The following is a 22,404-nucleotide window of genomic DNA, read 5'->3' on the forward strand; positions in this document are numbered from 1 at the left end:
GAAATATATCGCCATTCCTTCACTGTTGCTGGGTCAAAATCCTGAAACTCCTGCCCTAATGGCACTGTATGTGTACCTACAGTACATGGACTACAGCGGTTTGAGAAGGCAGCTCAGCACCACCTTCTCAAGGGCAACTAGCGATGGGCAGTAAATGCTGGTCAAGCCAGTGATGCCCACCTCCCATTAATGAATGTTAAAAATGTTTCAAACTGACCACAATGACTTTTACATTTGCCATCAGTAGCATTACCCCTTGGGACAACTACTAATCACATTTGTTTCTTTGGGTAAGTATAAGAACTACCGGTTCAGTTAAACATCCGCAGATGCTGTGTGACATTATTAGTAATGCAGCTTACAGCTTGGTGAAAAATGCTAAAAACTAGACCTTCACAGTCCATCTTTTTTCCCCAACCAATGTGATTTCATGGCAGTAAAGCCTGAGGGGCTGAATGACCTGCCCCTGCTCTCATCATGTCCTCCCCCTGTACACTCACCTTCCAAAAGCAACCAGCAAGTCATAATCAGGAGCAGGATTGTGGCAGGATGACAAACTGACTGCAGCAGGGCAGCTGATGTTGGTGAGATCCACTGACAGTGATATGACTGAATGAGAATTGAATCTTTTTAGTTGTATATCTCAGTGCAGCACCATTTGGTTCTTATATCCAGTAGGTCATCAGTTGTTTAAGTTGTCTATCTTAGCTAGCTAATTTATATTTTATATTTTCTCAGTGTGGTTCTACTTTGGTGTGGTTGGGGCTTTTTGCTTCATTCTCATCCAGCTAATACTTCTCGTCGATTTTGCTCACTCTTGGAGCCAGGCCTGGGTTCAGAACATGGAAGATGGGAATCCCAAATGCTGGTTTGCTGGTATGTAACAATATGCAACAATCTTATCCTTGCTGTTTCAGCTAATAAAATGCTTTTGAAAGATACCTACCTCGCATTGCCTTCATAGGCTGATGAGAGGAAAGGGAGGCGATCTGTTCAAAACCCACTTCCAGTCGTGTCATTCCTCATTTAATGCATAGTGGGTCATGTGGACACAAGTGACCATCTCAGTTTTTTAAAAATTCCCTCTATTCCTGGAGCTATGCATCTTTGCTTGATCCAACAGCTGAGATCTAGAACTGTGTTGGGAATCGTAGTGCTCCTGTTGGTGACCTTTACTGATTGGAGAACCAATTTATTATGCTGTCTTTACTCTTCGGCGGCACGACCAGAAGTTCAGTAAGGCATAATGACTGGCATATAAAGTTGTTACATCTTTGTCAATGTGAACTATAGCAAACATTAAATAACACAACTGTAACTTTTCCTTCTAGTCTCATTTGCCGAGAGCAGGGAACATTTGAAGCTGTTTAGACACTTAGTGACAGGAGCAATTTGATTTGACGAATTCAGTGTTATTCAATAAGCGTACTGCACAATGTTAAAGATTGTCCCCCCTCTTGAGCTTTCATGCCAATAATCTAAATAAACTCAGAAATGACGTTCTTTATATTTTGTAACGGTGCAAGCAAGTTAACCTTTGTTCATAGGCAGTTGCTTGACTGCGTTGTCATGGTATATAATAAATATAACCATGCATCAGATTCACAAAGCATGAACATTTATTACATGTCCTACTGTGGTAGAAAGCAATGGCTGCGTTTGCAGGATAGGCACTGTGCTGTTGAGGTTTATTGATTCAATCATGTTTTCTTGGATTTCTAAACTGGCTTTTGCCTAGTTTCATAGTTATGTTGATTTTTAATTTTAATGTTCAGAATGTGGAGGTTTTGCTGTTCTTGTTGATACATGTGGCCAAATTGTCTTGTAATCTCAGCAGTCGTGGCAAGCCTTTAATTATCAGTACTCTGCCTTGGTGTTATGTTGCCCTAAATACTTGCCAGGCACAATCCAAGTTTGTAAATACAAAATCTGTTACTGTTTTCCTGAGTGTTTTTCACAACTCGAGTGGGTCATTTGGTCATAATGAGAAATGTGTTAAATATTCTTGTCCAGCGCCACCTTACTGATAATATTGAAGGATAATGACAGAATATTGCATACATTTTCCACTTTCATCAGGACCAGTTAGCCGTTTACTTCAAATGCTACTGTTGACCTAAATATATACCTTGTATCATAACTTCTATGATTGTACGCACCTTTATTCATTTGATTATCATCCTTGACTTTATTTCCTCTATTCTCGACTATTCCAGTGCACTCCTGGCTACCTCCCACATTCTACCCTCATAAACTTGAGGTCATCTGACACTTTGCTGCTTGTGTCTTACTTAACTCGCACCAAGTCCTGTTCTTCTATTACCCCTGTTACCGCTGACCTACGCTGGCTCCCAATCAAGCAACTTCTTGCTTTGAAGATTCTCATCCTTGTTTTCAAATTCCTCCATGGACTTGACCCTCACTGTCTCCAAAATCCCCTTCTACCCCACAACCATCCAAAGTATCTGCACTTCTCTAGCTCTGGCTTTTTGCGTATTCCCAATTGTATTGATCCATCATTGGTGGGCCATACCTTCAGTTGCCTCAGCCCCAAGTTCTGGAATTTTCTCCCTACACCTTTCCACTTATTTACCTCACGTTTCTCCTTTGAGACATTTCTTAACACCTACCTCTTTGCCCAAGGTTATCTGATTGTATCTTTGTGGCTTGGTGCCATTCTAATGCTCCTGTGAAAGACCTTGGGACTTATAATTGATTAACATTAATTCAGAAATTAATTTAACCATTTTTACACTGTCTTCCCTCCTATTTTACAGCCTTACTCACCTGTACAGTCATAAACTACCTCCTCTCAATTGCTGCAATTGCAGCATTGTACGTTTTTTATACACAGCCTGATGACTGTACAGCAAATAAGGTCTTCATCAGTCTGAACCTCATCTTTTGCGCCATTGTCTCTGTTGTGTCCATCCTGCCAAAGGTTCAGGTAAGAACATGACTGATGAGTTTGTGAGTATGATCCAAGTAATTGCTACATAAATAAATCTCCACGCAAGTTGTTAAAAGTGCACCAGCTGTCCTACAGTATGGTTTTCTGACTTTGGACTGGAAAATGTTGTAAAGTTGAAGATCCTTGATTCTTTGTTACAACAGAGATCAAAACATGTACTTGGTTCCCTTGTGGGTGAATGCATTGTTTGGTATGCCACTAAATCATCTGGCCAGGAAGGACAAAAGCCAAATACTGTGGTTGTTGGAAGTCTGAAATAACAACAAAAATCTGGAAAAATTCGTCAGGCTTGGCAGCATCTGTGGAGAGAAACAGAGTTAATGTTTCATGAAAATACATCTGAATGCAATATGAAGAGATAAATAAAGAGTAGAACAATTCCTGTCTCATTTGGATACAACCCACCATCCGCAGTATTTTGCTTTTATCTATGGATACAACCTTTGTTTCTTTACTATACCCATTGCCACTATCTTTGGCTGTTGCATTATTAAATCTTTTGTTATTTAATCTCTCCTCGCCTGACCTCCTCCTTTGTTCTTCCTTACCCCCTTCCTCCCTGCCATTTCTTTAAAAACCCTTGAATTTCTAACTTCAGTTCTGATGAAAGGTCATCGACCTGATTTGCTGTGTTTTTCCAGATTTATTTTTGTTCTGAGACCAGCAAGGTTGCTGGTTTGAGTCTGACCTGTGCTAAGATAGCTGATATCAGCTGGCTGCTACAACTGGCCGCTGCCTCCCACGGACAGTCAGCCATGTTTTCCACTGATAATCACTGTCCAGAAATCCATATTGGAAAATGCCTGAGTGTTTGACAGGTGTGGGTTTGGCTGTGATCCATCAATGGTTTCATATCTATAGCTGCGATCTTGGCATATAAGAATAGGCAATAGCCACAGTACAGAGGACAGCTGGGATCTTTGATGCCATACCCAAATTCAGGAGAGGCATTTGCATCTCTGGCAGCTGAATTAGAGGGCTAAAGTAATTTTACTTGGAATCTTGTTCATTCATTACCTGTAAAGACTTGCATTCCAACCATTATCTTGCAATTGAGTCTTTGTCGATATATGCCCTGTTTGTGAACCCAACTCTCCACTCACCTGAGGAAGGAGCAGTGCTCCAAAAGCTCGTGACACCAAATAAATCTGTTGGACTTTAACCTGGTGTTGTGAGACTTCTTACTGTGCCCACCCCAGTCCAACGCTGGCAACTCCACATCATGTTCATTCAAGTACAAGTTTGAATTGAAATAGGAATATTTTTCTATATAGGATACACATGAAAGTTATTTTTTTAAAGCCTATCTTTTCATTGGATTTTTATGAAGTATCAATAAATATACAGATCTTAATATCTGCTTACAGAATTGCATTAATTAGTATGAGGTGCCAATTTAAGATGGATAAAAAGCATAGAGAAAATTCACAAAACCAATCTAGTAAATGCACATACCTAAAAATGAGGTGTCAACCTGGAGAAGGTAGAACATGGGACTAGAGTGCCAAACAGCATAAGCAGCCAGTAATAGATAGAGCTAAGCAATTCCACAACCAACAGATCTGATCTAAGTTCTGCAGCCTTTCCACATCCAGTCTTGAATGGTGGGGGGACAAGTAAACAACTCGGTGCAAGGGGAGGCTCCACAAATATCTCCATCCTCAATGCTGGAGGAGCCCAGCACATCTGTGCAAAAGATAAGGCTGAAGTATTTGCAATAATGTGGATGATCTATCTCGGCCTCCTCCAGAGGTCCCCAGCATCACAGAGCTAGTCTTCAACCAATTCAATTTATTCACGTGATATCAAGAAATGGCTGAAGGCACTGGATACTGCAGAGGCTATGGGCCCTGTCAATATTCCAGCAATAGTACTGAAGGCTTGTGCTCCAGAATTTGCTGAGCCCCTAGCCAAGCCGTTCTATTACAGCTGCAACACTGGCATCTATCCAGCAATGTGGAAAATTGCCCAGGTATGTCCTGTAGTCATGAGCCAGGACAAATCCAACCCAGCCAATTAGCGCCCCATCAGTCTATGCTTGATCATCAGAAAAGTGATAGAAGGGGTAATCAATAGCAATATCAAGCAGCACTTACTCAGCAATAATCTGCTCCTGGACACTCAGTTTGGGTTCCGTCAGAGTCACTCAGCTCCTGTCCTCATTACAGTTTTGATCAGAACATGCACAGTGGCAGCAGTGTGTACCATCTACACGATGCATGGCAGGAACTCTCCAAGATTCCTTAGGTAGCACCTTCCAAACCCACAATCACTACCATCTAGAAGGACAAGAGCAGCAGATATCTGGGAACACCACCACCTGGAGGTTCCCCTCCTAGTCACTCACCATCCTGACTTGGAAATATATCCTTCACTTCCATTTTGTGAAAATCCTGGAATTCCCTCCCTAACAGCCATGGGTGACCCTACACTTCAGGGACTGCAGCGGTTCAAGAAATCAGCTCACCATCACCTTCTGAAGGGCAACAGGATGTAGGTAATGAATGCCGGCCTAGCCAGTGACACCCACGTTCTGTAAATGAAGTTAAAATAATAAGAAAAAGCATGGCATAAGCCATGCGGCGCAAAGCTCATGATTCTGATTGTTCTTGGAACCAAAGGATTGTAATCTCTGAAATCAACAGAACAAGAGTTGAATTGGATAGATTGCAACAATAGAAAAATCACTGTCTACAGTTAGGCCAAAGCTTTAGTTCCTGTTTGAAAATCAGATACAGGCTTCGGAGTCAAAAGCAATTTGAGCAAACCAGTATGATTGGAAGTGAACTCTGTTCTCAGTGATTATGGAGCTGAAGCCCAAAACTCTTGACTTGATGCAACCTGGCATGAATCTGTCAGCCATTGTTTGCTCTCTTAAGAGACTGTCAAGATGTGGAATGGTATCACGCAGAGAATGATGCTGGGGCATATTGTTGGGTAGCCTGGATCAAACTTTGTTATGTTTCCATTGTACTATATCAGACTTTGAAGTGCACTACACTGGCATTAGATCCGTAAAATGGAAAGTTGTTCTATTTCCTCATGTAAACATTCCTCATGAGTATAAAGCTCTTTTTTTTTTAGCTTACATCCAATTTCATACTCTTCTGTAATAATATTGAAAAGTATGTTCACCCTCACATGTTAAAAATCTGTCTGCTTCCTCTTACACTCTGTCCCATGTAAAGCTGTGCATTGTATCTTATCTCTGGGTTTGGGTGAAAAATAAATCTGAATGTTAAAAAATCAAACCCCTCTCTTTCTATGTATCTTTTAAGCGCTGTTTGATCTGTAATGTACATCACTCAACCAGCTGAGTAAATTCTGCACAATTGCATAAAATACCTTCTTAAAATGAGTAGCTATCTGGTCTATGGATAATGCTAAGTGTATAAACATTAAACTGAACACAAGACTGAGCATAGCATGAGGTTTAACATAGTCATTTATGGCATAGAAGGAAGGTGGGCACATAGGAAATAGGAGCAGGAGAAGGCAATTTGGCCCCTCGAGTCTGCTCTGCTGTTCAACTAGGTCATGGCTAATCTTCAATGTTAATGGCATTTTTCTGCCTTGTCTCTATATCCGTTGAAATCTTTGATATCCAAAAAAACTATCAATCTCTGTCTTGAACATATTCAATTACTGAGTCTCCACAGCCCTCTGAACAGAGAATTCCAAAGATTCGCCACCCTCTGAGCGAAGCAATTCCTCCGCATTAAAGTCCCGAATTACCACCTAATTCTGAGACTGTGTCCCCTGTTTCTAGGCACCTCAGCCAGAGGAAACGTCTTCCGGCATCTAACCTGTCAAGCATGGGGAAAATTTTGTATGCTTCAACGAGTTCACCTCTCGTTCTTCTAAACTCTAGAATTCGAATATAGGCCCAGTTTCTTCAATCTTTTCTCATAGACTGTTCCGCAGATCAGTCTGATTAACCTTAATTTCACTCCTTCAATGACAGTTATATCCTCCTCCAGATAAGGGGAGCAAAACTGTATGCAATGCTCTATACAATTTAAGCAAGACTTCTTTACTCAATTACTCAAATCTTCTTGCAATGAAGACCAACATGCAATTTGCTTTCCTAATTACTGGTTAGCTTTCAGTGACTTGTAGGTCCCTTGATCATCAACAATTACACAATCTCTCACCATTTAAGAAATACCCTGCAGTTCTGTTTTTCCTACCAAAGTTGATAACTTTACATTTTATCCACCATATATTCCATCTGCCATGTTCTTGCCCATTCACTTAGCCTACCTAAATCCTGTTGAAGCTTCTTCACATCTTCATCAAAACTTGTATTCCCGCCTAGTTTTGTCATCAGCAAATTTGCAAATATTACAAACTTTCACTTGCATCCAAATCATTGACATAGATTGTGAATATCTGGGGTCCAAGCACTGATCCTTGTGGTACCCACTAGTCATAGCTTGCCAATCTTACAATGACCTGTTTATTTCTACTGTTTTCTGTCCATTAACCAATCCTTGATCCATGCCAGTATTTTGCGCCCAATCTTATGTGCTCTAATTTTGCTCACTAATCTCTTATATGGGAGCTTATTAAAAGCCTTCTGAAAATCCCAAAACACCACGCAACCACTCTTAAACATATTATACATACAGATTAGGAACAGGAATTGGCCCCTTGAACCTGCTCAGCCATTCAATAAGATCGTGACTGATCTGCTTTAAATTTCAACCGAACATTCCTGTCAACCAATAATCTTTTGCCCCCTTCATCAAGAATCTATCCTGCTGTCTTAAAATATTCAAATACTCACTGCCTTTTGAGGAAGTCTGTTGTAGAGATTCATGATCCTCTTGAGAGAAGTAAATTCTTCTCATCTCTCTAAATGAATGACCCCTTGTTTTTAAAAAATGACCCCTTATCTAGATTCTCCAACATGAGGAAACATCCTCTCCACATCTACCCTGTCAAGACTCCTCAGGATCTTAAAGGTTTTGATCAAGTTGCCTCTTATTCTTCTAAACTGTTGTGGATACAAACCTAACCTTTAGTCTAGTAAACCTTCTCCGAACTGCTAATGCATTTACATCTTAAATAAGGAGACCATTACAGTACACAGTAGTCCAAATGAGGTCTCGCCAATGCCCTCTACAACTAAAGCATAACTTCCCTACTTTTATAATCATTCCCCTCCCATTCTATTAGCTTTCCTAATTACTTGTTGTACTTCCATACTAGCCTTTTGCAATTTGTGCATTAAGGCACCTAGATCCCTCTGCACCTCAAGCTTTGCAGTATTTCACTATTTAGATAATATGCTTTTTTATTCTTCCTGCCAAAATGAACAATTTCACATTTGCCTTGGTATTCTCCATTTGCCAAATTTCTGCCCACTCACTTCACCTATCTATGTCCCTTTATGCCCTCCTTGCATCCTTTCATCATTTACTCTACTACCTATGTTTGTGTCATCAACAAATTTAGCAACTGTACCGTCAGCCCTTTCATCCAAGTCATTTATGTAAAGTGTGAAAAGTTGAGGCCCGAGAACTGAATCTGCCTATCTATTCTGGCTGCATCCTCAAAAAAACATTCCCAACAGGTTTGTAACATGAGTTCCCTTTTATAAATCCGTGTTGACCTGCCCAATGCTGCCATTATTTTCTAAGTGTCCAGTTATCACCTCCTTCATAATAAATTCTGGCATTTTCTTTACTGATTTCAGGCTAACAGGGTGTATAGTTCCACGTTTTCTCCCCCCCCCCCCCCCCCCCCCCCCTCCTTTCTTAAATAGTGGGGTTACATTTGCTACCTTCCAATCTGCGGAATTTATAGAATATTGGAAGATGACCACCAATGCATCCACTACTTCTACAGCCACCTCCTTTACATTCTGGGATGTAGACCATCAGATCCAGGAACTTTATTAATTTTCAGTCCCATTAATTTTCTTTACCTGATACTGATTTTTGTCTCGCTATTCCAATGATTCTCTAGTATTTTTGGAGGTTTTTTGGTATGTTCCTCCGTGAAGAAAAGTACAGTATTAATTTAGTAAATCTACTGTTTCCTTCCTTGTTATAAATTCTGCTGTCTCTGCCTGTAAAGGGCGCACATTTGTTTTGACTAGCCTTTTCCCTTTTAACATACCGAGCGAAGCTTTTATGGTCTGTTTCTAACATTTCTTGTGAGGTTACCTACAAATTTAATTTTCTTTTTCCGTGTCCTGTTTTGTTGAATTCTAAAAAGCTCCCAATCCTTGGGCTTAATATTTTTTGGCAAGTTAAGTCACTTGTGAGCCATGGTTGGGTCACCTTTCTTGCTGGGTTTTTGCGCCTCAGGGGATGTAAGTTTGTTTAATTCTTTACATGCCAGCCATTGTCGATCTACCATCATACCTTTTAATGTAGGTTCCCAATCTACGTCAGCCAATTTGCCCCTCGTAATCCCCGTAGTCTTCCTTGTTTAGATTTAAGATCCTAGTTTCGGATTGAACTACATCACTTCCAAACTTGATGTCAAATTTTGTCATATTTTGGTCCCTTTTTCCTAAAGGCTCCTTTACAATGAGATTAATTAACTCTTTCTCTTTGCACAGTACTAAATTTAAAACCCCCTGTTCTCGAGCTGGTGCCTCAACATACTGCTCTAGAAAGCCATCTCCTTTGTATTCCAGGAATTCATCCTCTGCAGCATTATGCTAATCAAGTTTTTCCGGTTAGAAGTGGATTGAAGACCCCTATGATTATGGCATATCCCTTGTTACAAGCATCTTGAATTTCTTGATTTATACCATGTCTTACATTTGGCCCATCTGGGACACGCCAGCTCTCCATGGAGCAATCCAGTCAGTCCCATTCACTTGTTCTATCCCGATGCAAATTTCTTTCCCCAAGTGCCCATCCAGTTTCCTTTTCAAATCATTGATCGTCTCTGCTTCCATCACCCGTGTGGCCAGCAAGTTCTAAGTAAATGCCTCCCTCTTCCCACCCAACCCCCTATCATTCTCTTGCGCAAAACCTTAAATTTGTGCCCCTTCGTCCTTATACCAGCTAATAGGAACTTTGTGGCCTTCCATACGTGCATGTATTCCCCATAGTCCACTCCTATCTAATGTGGAACTACATCATCCACTATTACTGATCATTTAATGCAACCGTACTCCTTTTCTCTACTTCCGTATGTTAGAATCTGTCCCCCGCAAATTTAATCCTTCCCAACGACATTAGTGCAACTCCCTGTGAGGATACTAGTCCTAGACCTGTTGAGGTTGCAACCCATCCCTCTTAAATAGATGGCTACTGCCCAAGAACTGGGGGTCCCAACGCCTCAAGAATCTGAAACCTTCCTGCAGGGTGCTTCAAGTTGTGCATTGACCTTCCGCTCCTCCTATTTCTACTCTCGCTAGCGTGTGGCACTGGGAGTAATCTTTGGAGACAATACTTTTTAACTTCCTCCCAAGCTCCTGAAAATTTGACTATGACACCTCAATATATGCTGATGTCAAGCACAACTTCTATATCACATCCTCTCTGTGATGTCCTTTACTCTGGCACCAAGAGCGAGAGAAGTTACTGTCTGCAAAGGAAAATGAGGTCAGAACTAAGTATGTTCAAGTCCACTCCAGGACTGGGGTGTAATAATCTAGGCTGACACTTCAGCATAGAGTCATAGAGATTTACAGCATGGAAATAGGCCCGTCGGCCCAACTTGTCCATGCCGCCCAGTTTTTGCCACTAAGCTGTTCCCAATTGCCCGCATTTGGCCCATATCGCTCTATTCCTATCTTACCCATGTAACTGTCTAAATGCTTTTTAAAAGACAAAATTGTACCCGCCTCTACTACTACCTCTGGCAGCTCGTTCCAGACACACACCACTCTCTGTGAAAAAATTGCCCCTCTGGACCTTTTTGTATCTCTGTCCTCTCACTTTAAACCTGTGCACTCTCACCTTAAGCCTCCAGCAGTGCAATACTCCTAGAGTATAGTACCCAAGGAATGTCACACTGCTGGAAGTTTAGTCTTTCAGATGTAACATTAAATCAGTCCACTTCTACCTCCATCAGTAACTCCCGTGGCACTATTTTGAAGAAGAAGAGGGGAGTTATCCTGCGTGTCCAGGTCAATATTTATCCCTCAATCAGAAACAAGAGTATCTGGTCATGATCACATTGCTTTCAATGGAAACTTGCTGTGCACAAATTGGCTGCTGTGTTTCCTACCTCAGCAGAGTAACTACTCTTTAAAAGTGCTTTATTTGTTGCATGTGCTTTGGGACACCATGGTTGTGAAGGCACTATATAAATGCAAGCCTTTTCTTTCTCTATCACAAATTCAGGATGTCCCAAGTGCTTTACAACTTAAATACTTGGAAACAAAAAAATGTTCACTGTTCTAATGCCCAAGGGTTCACCACCTCACCACTGTCTGTTCAGCTAAGCCACTGGTTGGGGTGCAATAGGCGAAAGTCATTCTTCCATTGCCTGTTAACCTGCCAAGATGCTCAGTGACTTTCCAATGCTGCTTCAAATGTCGTTGCAAAATGTGAAAGCAAACAGTTTGTCACTTCCCTCCACAATAGTTCATTTAATTTCCCAGACAACCTTTTTTTTAAAAAAAACTGCAATGCTGAGAATTGTAAACTAAATCAGACTTCTGTTGATGATAAAGCAGGTCACACAGATAGTATATTACAATGGTATGTGCAGACTTGCTTTCAATGAGGAAAAAATAAGTTGATGGATTGTTAGTTTATAATTCTGAGCACAACAAAAGATGTAGGTTCATACAGTGCTGTCTGAAATGCTGTTCATTGCAGATCAATTTATGTTGTTTTTGGAAGATGGAGCTTTAGTGACCAGTGCAAATCTACCTCCTTTGTATTAACTGAAGCATGGTGCTGTGACTCCATTCAATTTCAGTTTTTGCTCAATTGATTTTATCGCAATATTCAAGAACAAGTGCTATCCAATTTATTCTTGAATATTACAATAAAACCTGCTTCCAACACCCTTTCCAGGCTGTGAATTCCAGATCACAACAACCCTCTGTGCCAAAAAAAAAACAAGTTTCCAGGTGTCACTTCCGATTCTTTGGCCAACACCATCAATCTGTGTCCACTGGCCACTTACCTCTGCAAAATAAATATGGAGAACTGTCAGAATGGTTCGTGATCAACTTTCTCTGCTTTCTGCAGAGCAACCTGAACTTTTCCAGTCTCTCAAATAACTGAAGTTATTTCATGAAGCTGTTCAGGAAGTTGTTTCTGCAACCTCCACTCGGGTCTTCACGTTCTCCCTAAAATGTCTCACCCACACAATACTCCGGCTGAGGCCTAACCAGTGTTTTGTAAGGTTTAGCATAACGTACTTTCTTTTGTACTCTCTTCCTCCATGATTTAATTCAATCTATGGGTAGATGAACGTGCAAACTGCAGGTATAGAATGTAAGGCGGGGTGGGGGGGGGGAAATCAGACTGATGGATTGCGTTGTTGAGAGCTAGCATTGGCTCAATGGACTGCCTAACATCCTCCTTTGTTGAAATAATTCTGTAACTCTGACAACATATACATATCCATCTTTTTTTTTCCTCTAAGCATAATGTGGCATTTATATTAGTAGAATTAGTCATGTAAAAATTTGGAGCTTGTCTACTTGTTCATCGCAGTTTTTCCTTTTCCTTTTTTCTGCAGGAAGCTCAGCCTCATTCAGGTTTGCTACAAGCCTCTATCATTACTCTCTATACAATATACGTGACCTGGTCTGCCATGACTAATGAACCAGGTAAGCGAAACTCTGCAGTTTTATATCAGTTTCTGTGGTATGAAGAAAAGGGCTATCTTTAAATCTACTTTGAACACAGGTTTTTTTCTCCGCAATTGTTTTCCGGTCTCACTTTTTCTAATTTTAGCCCGAAATGATGCCAGGCAGTCTCGATCCAGAAGTCAGCAACGTAAACCTTGGCACTGTTGGACACTGCCACAAAGGCTGATTGGTGGTAACCAAAATGCCCCAGTTTGTGCAATTCTGGAGAATTGCTGGAGAATTTTGCTTTCCGAGAGCTTGGTGATAAAGCGTGAAAAGATTTTATTCACTGTACATGCGTGAAGTGGGGAATACTGGGTTTTAAAGTATTTTCTGTTCATCCTACGCAGAAAGAAAATGTAACCCTAGTCTACTGAGCATTGTCCAGCAAACCACCAGCAACTCAACAGTAGCTCCGCCCTCCGATTCAGTAGTTCAGTGGTGGGATGCCCAGAGCATTGTGGGATTGATCATCTTCCTCCTTTGTGTGCTTTACGCAAGGTCAGTATTTTGCATGCCTTCTATTTTGTGTGTCCTCTGAAATATTCTGAAGAATGCAAATTGATTTGAGGTTCTGTATGCAAGTTAGGAATTTGAATCTCGGCCTCAAGTGATTGGAAGATACTTAGTGATGCAAAACATAGAAACAAGAAGCAGGAGTAGGCTATTCGGCCCTTCGAGCCTGCTCGATCATATTCAATATCCTGATTCCCCCCACTCTCCCCCCCCCCCCCCCCCCCCCCAAAATCCCTTGATCCCTTTAGTCCCAAGAGCTGTATCTAATTTCTTTTTGAGATCAGACAACATTTTGACCTCAACTACTTTCTGCGGTAGTGAATTACACACATTCACCACTCTCTGGGTGAAGAAATTTCTCCTCACCTCAATCCTAAAAGGTTTACCCCTTATCCTCAAACTATGACCCCTAGGGGCTCCCCTCCCATCAGGAACATTCTTTCTGAATCTACCCTGTCCAACTCTGTTAGACCGTTCCCTGTTCTTGGTTCCCATTCAAGTAGAATACTGTTGGTTGAGGACTCTTCCTTGGCAGTGGGGGACAAACTCACCAGTGCACCTCACAAGATAGACCTGTTAGTAGTGGAGTAATGTAGATGACCACTCTAGGGATGGGGAGGGAATGATATTTGTTGCCCTCCGTATTCTTCCCTCAGCACAAATTCTGGCAATGAAAATTGTTGATGTAGAGCTTTTAAGAAAAAAAATTCAAATGAAACAGATGTTTTTTATATTTGTTCAATGTCTTATTGGTTAAATATTTTCTATCAGGACCCCATCAGGGAAATTGTGAGTCTAGTCAAAAAGAAAAAGGATGCATACATGAGGTCTAGCCAATTTAAAAACAGATGAAGCATTTGAAGAATACAGGGAAAGTAGGAAAGGGTTCAAACGGAGTTGGGAGAGCAAGAAGGGGGTCACAAAATGTCCTTGGCAGACATGATTAGGGAGAATTCCAAGGCATTTTATACATATATTAGGAACAAGAGGGGAGCTAGAGAAAGAGTTGGTCCACTTAAGGACAAAGGAGGGAAATTATCTGTAGAACCAAAGAAAGTATGTCAGATCCTTCATGAGTACTTTGCATCGGTATTCACAAAGGAGAGGGACACGTCGATTGATGGTGTCTTGGAGGAGTGTGTAAACCCTTTAGAACAAGTCATCATTATGAGAGAGGAAGTGTTAGGTGAACTAAAAAACATTAAGATAGGCAAATCCCCAGGGCCAGATGGCATCTATCCCAGATTACTGAGGGAGACAAGAGATGAAATTGCTGGGCCTCTAACAGAAATCTTTGTTTCTTCATTGGCCACTGGTGACGTACCAGAGGATTGGAGGATAGCCAATGTTGTCCTGTTATTTAAGAAGGGTAGCAAGGATAACCCGGGCAATTATAGGCCAGTGAGCTTGACATCAGTGGTGGGGAAACTGTTAGAGAAGATTCTTAGGAATAGGATTTATATACATTTGGAACTGAATGGTCTTGTTAGCAACAGACAGCATGATCATGATTTTGTTCGTGGGAGGTCATGTCTCACTAAGTTAATTGTGAGGGGGTGACAAAAATGACTGACTAGGGAAGGGCTGTGGATGTTGTCTACATGGACTTTAGTAAGGCATTCGACAAGGTCCCTCATGGCAGGCTGGTGCAAAAGATTAATTCTCATGGGATCAGGGGTGAACTAGCTAGATGGATTCAGAACTGGCTTGGCCATAGAAGACAGAGGATAGTGGTAGAAGGGTGTTTTTCTGAATGGAGGCCTGTAACTAGTGGTGTTCCACAGTGATCAGTGCTGGGACCTCTGTTGTTTGCAATGTACATAAATGACTTGGAAGAAAATGTAGCTGGTCTGATTAGCAAGTTTGTGGATGACACTAAGATTGGCGGAGTTGCGGATAGTGAAGAAGATTGTCAGAGTACAGCAGAATATAGATAGACTGGAAAATTGGGTAGACAAATGGCAGATGGAATTTAATCTGGACAAATGCGAGGTGATACATTTTGGTAGATCCAATTCAGGTGGGAGATGTAAAATAAATGGCAGAACAATCAGGAGCATAGAGAGACACACATCTGGAAGTACAGGTCCACAGATCCTTAAAAGGTGGTGAAGAAAGCATACGGCATGCTTGCCTTCATCGGTCGGGGCATTGAGTACAAAAGTTGGCAAATTATGTTACAGTTGTATAAAATGTTGGTCAGGCCACATTTGGAATACTGTGCCCAATTCTGGTCACCACACGACCAGAAGGACGTGGAGGCTTTGGAGAGAGTGCAGAAAAGGTGTACCAGGATGTTGCCTGGTATGGAGGGGTACTTACTGTGAGGAGAGATGGAATAAACTGGGATTGTTCTCCCTGGAAAAACGGAGGCTGAGGAGCAATTGATAGAAGTTTATAAAATGATGAGAGGTATAGATAGGGTGAACAGTTGGATGCTTTTTCCCAGGGAAGAAATGACAATTACAAGGGGGCACAAGTTCAAGGTAGGGGGGGAAAGGTTCAGTAGAAATGTGCGGGGAAGTTTTTTTACACAGGGTGGTGGGGACCTGGAATGCACTGCCAAGTGAGATGGTTGAGGCAGTTACATTAGCCACATTTGAGACTTATCTTGATAGGGATATGAACAAACGGGGAACAGAGGGATATAAGCGGTTGGTTAGATAGGTAAATGTGATCGGCGCAGGCTTGGAGGACCGAAGGGCTTGTTCCTGTGCTGTACTGTTCTTTGTTTGACACACCCCCTCCAACAATTTTCTATATGTTGTTCCCTGATCCAGCCAGACCTCTGCGCTGTGCAGTATACTCTCCTGTTTTCTCAGAGCAAGCAATTTCTTTGTACATTATTCCCTTGCTTTCTCGTATTGTTTTTTATTATTGACCTGAGTATAGTGGACAGGAAATTGAGTGTGAAGTAAAGGCATCCATTAAAGACATGGTGGCATAGTGTTAGCACAGCTGCCTCACAGCACCAGGAACCTGGGTTCGATTCCTGGTTTGGGTCACTGTCTGTGTGGAGTTTGCACATTCTCCCCGTGTCTGCGTGGGTTTCCTCCGGGTGCTCCGGTTTCTTCCCACAGTCTGAAAGATGTGCTGGTTAGGTGGATTGATCATGCTAAATTGCTCCTTCGTGTCAGGGGGACTAGCTAGGGTAAATGCATGGGGTTATGCGGATAGGGCCTGGGTGGGATTATGGTCGGTGCAGACTCGATGGGCTGGATGGCTTCCTCCTGCACTGTAGGATTCTATGATTGCCTTGCCAAGCATTCTCTGGAGAACTCTATATACCTGACACTTGAACTTGAGTTTGCCAAGCAGTTCCTTTTCCAGAACATTTGGAGTTTAAAGTTCGGGGGTTTAATCAGAAATTAAGAGCAGTGAAATATACCTAAAGGAGTTGTTGGTTGTCTTCAGAGCAGAAAGAAATTCAGGAGAGAATGAGAAAGAAATCAAGTTAAATGAAATGATGTATATGCCAAACACAAGTTGGTTATGAGCCTTAGCTTAAAAAAAAAACAAGTACACAGCGAACTATTCCATGAACAACTTCCCCTCTCAATGCATTCTCCTTGTGTCCTGCAGTATCCGATCATCCAATAATGCACAAGTTAACAAACTAATGATGACTGAAGAAAGTGAAGAGTCGATGGGTGGCTTCTCTACTCCCCCTGATGATGGTATGCATCGGGCAGTGGATAATGAGCAGGATGCAGTTACCTACAGCTACTCCTTCTTCCATTTTTGCCTCTTCCTGGCCTCTCTCTATATCATGATGACACTTACCAACTGGTACCGGTGAGTATTACATTAGCAAATCAATACCAGGCAATACAAAATATAGCAATGGCGCCATCTGCTGGGTTATATGCTAAATCAAGGTGAAGTGAATGGCTTCATTGTCAGAGAGTAGGCTGAAGTCCATGGAAAGTGGTTTAGTTTTAATTCCTCAAGAAATTGAGGCGTGCTGACAAAGTGGTTAGCACTGCTGCCTCACAGCGCCGGGGACCTATGTTCAATTCCAGCCTGGGGTCACCGTCTGTGTGGAGTTTGCACCTTCTCCCCATGTCTGCATGGGTTTCCTCTGGGTGCTCCGGCTTCCTCCCACACTCCAAAGATGTGTGGGTTAGGTAGTTTGGCCGTGCTCAATTGCCCCTCTGTGTCTTTGTGTCCCAAGATGTGTGGGTAAGGTGAATTAGAGGTTATGGGGATTGGGTGGGTGGCGGTGTGGGCCTGGGTAAGATGCTGAGTTGATACAGCATTGATGGGCCGAATGGCCTCCTGCACTGCAGTGATTCTAAGACGCTACTCTCTCGAGTGCCCTGTACCGACAAACAACTTCAGAAATTAAGTATTTCCCCAGAAAGATGAAAAAGAGCAAAAATTTGAAGGAACAGTTACCTAAAGCCATTCAGTGCTATCCTGTATAGACTGGCTCGTAATTGGCCTTGTCACTATTCTCATGTTGGTATAACACAAAGCTGCGCAGACCTGAAGATTCTATATTACAGCTGAGTTACTTGGCTTTGGAAGATCTGGGCCAAAGGAACATTATAAAATATTTTTTAAAAAACAGCCAGAGTTTTTTCCTCTCGCTGTTCAATGACACATATTGGAAGGCATATGTGTATGAATGTTTGATCAGAATACTATACTCGGGTTCAGAAACCCCCTTGCACATGTGCTTGATTTGCTTTGGTTCATATTTTCCACAGTTTCCAGTTGGCTTGCTGATTTTCAGACATGCCTACAGCCCAATGAATGCAATGGTTTGAGAACTGGAGCCCAGTATTGTATTGCATTGTCTTGCCATTGATCAATAACTGGCAGGTGTATGAATTTTATTAATTTTTTAACCCTTGTGGTGTCTTCCTAGTCCCACTTCGGATTTCTCGACCGTGCAGAGTGCCTGGTCAGCAGTCTGGGTGAAGATCTCCTCGAGCTGGATTGGACTCCTGTTGTACATGTGGACTCTGGTTGCTCCCCTCATACTGTCGAATCGTGACTTCAGCTAAGCAGCAAATTGACACTGCTTGCAGATGCGTGCCTTTTTTATACACTTTCTCCAATGGGCTAAATTTTTCCAACGCCTTGATTGTAAATAAAGTTATCGAAAGATATTAATAGGAACCATAAACAATACTTCCAAAAATATCATTTTGGAGCTAGTCGTTTCCTATTAGGACTTCCTTTGATGTGTTGCATTGTGACTTTTTGTCACACAGTTTCCCCATTCTCTTGAAATGGAACGTCTATTATTTTAGATATTTTTCCCATCCTATCTGATGACAGTAGCTTTTGAAGCTGCCATTTATAAATGTACCACAAAGTCTTGCAGATATATGCACTTATAGCTGGTCAGTTTAACCTGATATTTTCCTGTGCTCATATTTTATATAATGGCAGCTGCCAATGGAAAATGGTCATGGCTGTGATTAACTCCGACTGTGGGTGGAGGTGTTACGATGCCACTAGGAGCACTAAGATGTAACTACAGTGTTACATATTTATTTTAGTTTCCATTATGAGCATATAAGAAATTTTAGTGGAAATATAAGGGCTGTTACTAATACTTTGAAAGAAGAGCTAAGCATGACCAGCTACTCTCAATTATTTCTTGCCCTCTAACTCTGTTTCGTTTGAAAGCTATATAAGGTCTTCACTCCCCATGCGCAGTGCATTGAGGCGACTTAGGTTTTAAAAGGGAAATCTAAATCTAGCTTAGCCAGCTGGTTAAAAACATTTGTAATCACAAAATATTACCAAATATATGCATCATGTCATTGAGTTTAAAAAGGTGAAAGATTATTGGTGTCCTTTCAGTATTTATTTAAGGATTCCACTGAACTGTTCAGATGTTTGAGGTTGTAGGTAGGACTGTGACCTGGGATTAAGAAAGGGGATTGCTTTGTGGCAGACAGACTTGACATGGGCCTGAGGATTCAAAGTACGTTTACAAATAAATCCCAAGAATGAAATAGCAATGCAAAGCGCTGAAGTGATTATAGTATGTGTGTTTTTAACAGAAATCATAGGAATAATGTAAGATGGAGGGTTTTTTAAAAGTAGATAAAGACATGCTCGAGAGTTGTATTTGTAAAACATGACATGGAAAAATGACAAACTATTTTCAGAGAATGCTGGCTTTTATCTCTAGTGAAGCTGCTTTTCTGCTGATGCCATTGTTACATGCTGCCAATGTGAGCACTGAGATCCAGTTAGACTGATGCCTAGGCCGTCCCATTAAAAACAAAACAGGGCAGCAGGATGATGACATTTTGGGCATTTTCTATTGATCTTATTTTGTCCCACATTGATTCCCTTAATCAAAACCGGGAAAGGATAGGGTTGGTCTTTTTAGGAATAGCTTTGAGGTTGAAATGGATGTGCTTCGTATCTGGTGGGTTTTTTTTTTAACTAGTGGGTGTCCTGGCAAGTAGAAAATTTTAATAGTGTTGCCTCTGGATGTGGATGTAGCAGAGGAATGTTCTTTACTCCAGATATCAAAGGAAACAATCAGGAAGCAACTGTGGGGGAAGTTGCAATTTAGTTTTGAAGTAAAACACCCCATAAAAGGAATTATTTTCCAAACACAGCGATTTCTACTTTTTCAATCGAGCATTATAAAACAGGAAACCTCAGTGGCAGTGATGTAGCCTGTATTGGAATAACAACTGTCTGTGATGATCTAATAATTCGCTGTGGTATGATGCAGCACATTTTGGATCGGTAGAGAGTTACAGCCTCTGCTACTACTTCATTGAACTCTTAAGTACTTAAGTAAACCTCCCTTCTCATGGACAAGTGGAAGGTAACTAAAAGCCTTTTTCATAAAATGGAAAGTGAGCTTGAAATTTCATATCCAACATTGTACCTACATTTCAGAGCTATGATTTCTCTGTTTGAAATTTCCTTGACTTTTTTTCAAAAAATGTTAAGCTTGGAAATTTTATATTTGAGTTTTCAAAGCTTAAAAATACCAATTGTGCCCATTTCAGAAGATGTTTGTGCGTGGTGAATTTCAACTGTTAATGAAGACAAATCCATTTAGAAAATGATTATTTTCAGTGCCTCCCCCAAACTGATCCTTTATGCGACATTCGAGCACTAAGTGCTGCAGCCATAGAGGTCAGCATAGCAGTTGTACAAATGTTTACCATTTGTCTCAAGAAATTACACCACTTAGAATCACGTTCCCAAATAATGTTGTAATTTCTTTATGATGAAGCCAACAAGAGTTGGGTTGGCACGGTACTTGCACATTTCTCAAAGCGCTTAGTTGCAGTGTATTACTGCTGAGTGTTAAAGGAGGTGGCTCCTCAAAAACAGTCACAAGGAAATAATGATTTATGGATTTTGAATTTTTCTTGGGAATAGGATCAATGATTAGGAAAATTGAAATGTACGTATTTAACCTGTTGTAGGCCTGATCACTCACTCTCCTGAGTGGAAAGTTGTATTTGTAACATATGTATCATTATAAATCTTGGGACTTTATCAATAAAGACTTTTTTTTCCTTTTCATTGAGTTTGACATGTGATTTTGTTTTCCAAGTTTGGTGAAAGCTAGAACTCTGAGCAATAAGAAGGGAAACACTAAATCCTGATTTAATTGAGCAGCCAGTGAATCGGAAAGATCTTGTCATTTTCAGTTAATAATCTCAGCAGTTATGACTGAGCCACCAGAATACTAGTCCACCCTCCGCTTTTCAGACATTAAGTGAACTTATTGTGGATTTTTTCTCATTTTACTTCAGCCTTTTGTATTATGATTTTTACCTTCCATCTTGTCAAGCGGTTGCATATTAACCCACAAAAATAAAGCAGGAGCTTTGAAGTCTCTTCCTTGGATTATTTCTAAGATGTGGAGCTAGATTTAATGTTCCCAAGGTGAGAACCAGTGGGAAATCCGTTTTCCTTCACTGGGAGAAGACCCAATCAAATGAAGTGCCTCTTGGGCACTTAACTGGCCAAAGTTCAGCTTTCCTCTGGCCAAAAGTTGCAGGCCAGTTGGAGACTGGTAACTCTACGCTGCCATTGCCAGGAGTGGTGGCAGCTGCTGGTAATATAATGAGCCTTTCGCCAGAGATTGTGGGACCCAACCACATGGGCTGCTGTGGTTCAAGAGGGTGGCTCACCACCACCTTCTCGAAGGCAGTTAGTGATGAGCAATAAGTTTAAGTTTTTAAAAAAGTTTATTAGTGTCACAAGTAGGCTTTCATTAACACTGCAATGAAGTGACTGTGAAAATCCCCAGTTGCCACACTCCGATGCCTGTTCGGGCACACTGAGGGAGAATTTAGCATAGCCAAAGCACCTAACCAGTACATCTTTCGGACTGTGGGAGGAAACGGAGACACAGAACGGGCAGATCCGGCACAGGCAGTGACCCAAGCTGGGAATCGAACCTGGGTCCCTGGTGCTGTGAGGCAGCAGTGCGAACCACTGTGCCACCTAATAAATGCTGGCCTAGCCAGCAGCACCCACATCTCTTAAAAAGAATATTTTAAAAACCTGGAGAGGTGAGTAAAGTGGGTTATGGGGTCATAGATGAGGGAGGTTGCAAGAGTGGGATGGGGAGTGGTGGCTCTCAGTTGGCACTCCCTTTCCTGATGCGGTGTCCCTTGGTTGGATACTAAGTGCCTTTGGAGAAATGGACTACCCTCCTATCCACCGGCTGGCAAGCTGCTGACAACCCCAATAGGCTTTGCGAGACGGCTGTCAAGAGACTATGGAAACCCTTGTGAGGGGGAGAATCCTCCAAGCTGCCGTTAACTTTTGGAGGGCTCAGGCTATTGATGTTTAAATGGTTCAGTAATGAGCCTAATTGGCTAATGGGCAGGTTTCCTATTCAGCCCATTCATGTCCTTTAATGTAAGTTTTCCTGCTGGCAGGAACGAGATAGAATCAGAGTTTTGCAGCACAGGAAGAAGCCCTTCAGCCCATCATATCTGTACTGGCCATCAAACACCTATCCTAATCCCATTTTCCAGCACTTGATCCATAGCCTTGTATGCTATGGCATTTCAAGTGCTCATGTAAATACTGTGAGGGTTCCTGCCTCTACCACTCTTTCAGACAGTGTGTTCCAGATTCCCACCACCCTCTGGGTAAAAACCCTTTTCCTCAAATCCCCCCT

General features: G+C 41.6%; 1 protein-coding gene across 1 annotated transcript in view; it reads left to right on the plus strand.

Moving 5' to 3' along the window:
- The window catches only part of LOC144509307 (serine incorporator 1-like), a 36,869-nt gene extending 16,080 nt beyond the window's left edge, over positions 1-20,789 (plus strand). Inside the window, exons 5-10 of the mRNA XM_078237953.1 lie at positions 739-876; positions 2,778-2,947; positions 12,641-12,731; positions 13,103-13,253; positions 16,851-17,063; positions 18,142-20,789. Coding sequence (XP_078094079.1) covers positions 739-876; positions 2,778-2,947; positions 12,641-12,731; positions 13,103-13,253; positions 16,851-17,063; positions 18,142-18,280 — 902 coding nt within the window. The 3' untranslated portion in view covers positions 18,281-20,789. The remainder of the gene's footprint in view (positions 1-738; positions 877-2,777; positions 2,948-12,640; positions 12,732-13,102; positions 13,254-16,850; positions 17,064-18,141) is intronic.
- The last annotated feature ends 1,615 nt before the right edge of the window (positions 20,790-22,404 follow it).

Source organism: Mustelus asterias, chromosome 21, assembly GCF_964213995.1.
Source record: "Mustelus asterias chromosome 21, sMusAst1.hap1.1, whole genome shotgun sequence".
NCBI classification, from domain to species: Eukaryota; Metazoa; Chordata; class Chondrichthyes; order Carcharhiniformes; family Triakidae; genus Mustelus; species Mustelus asterias.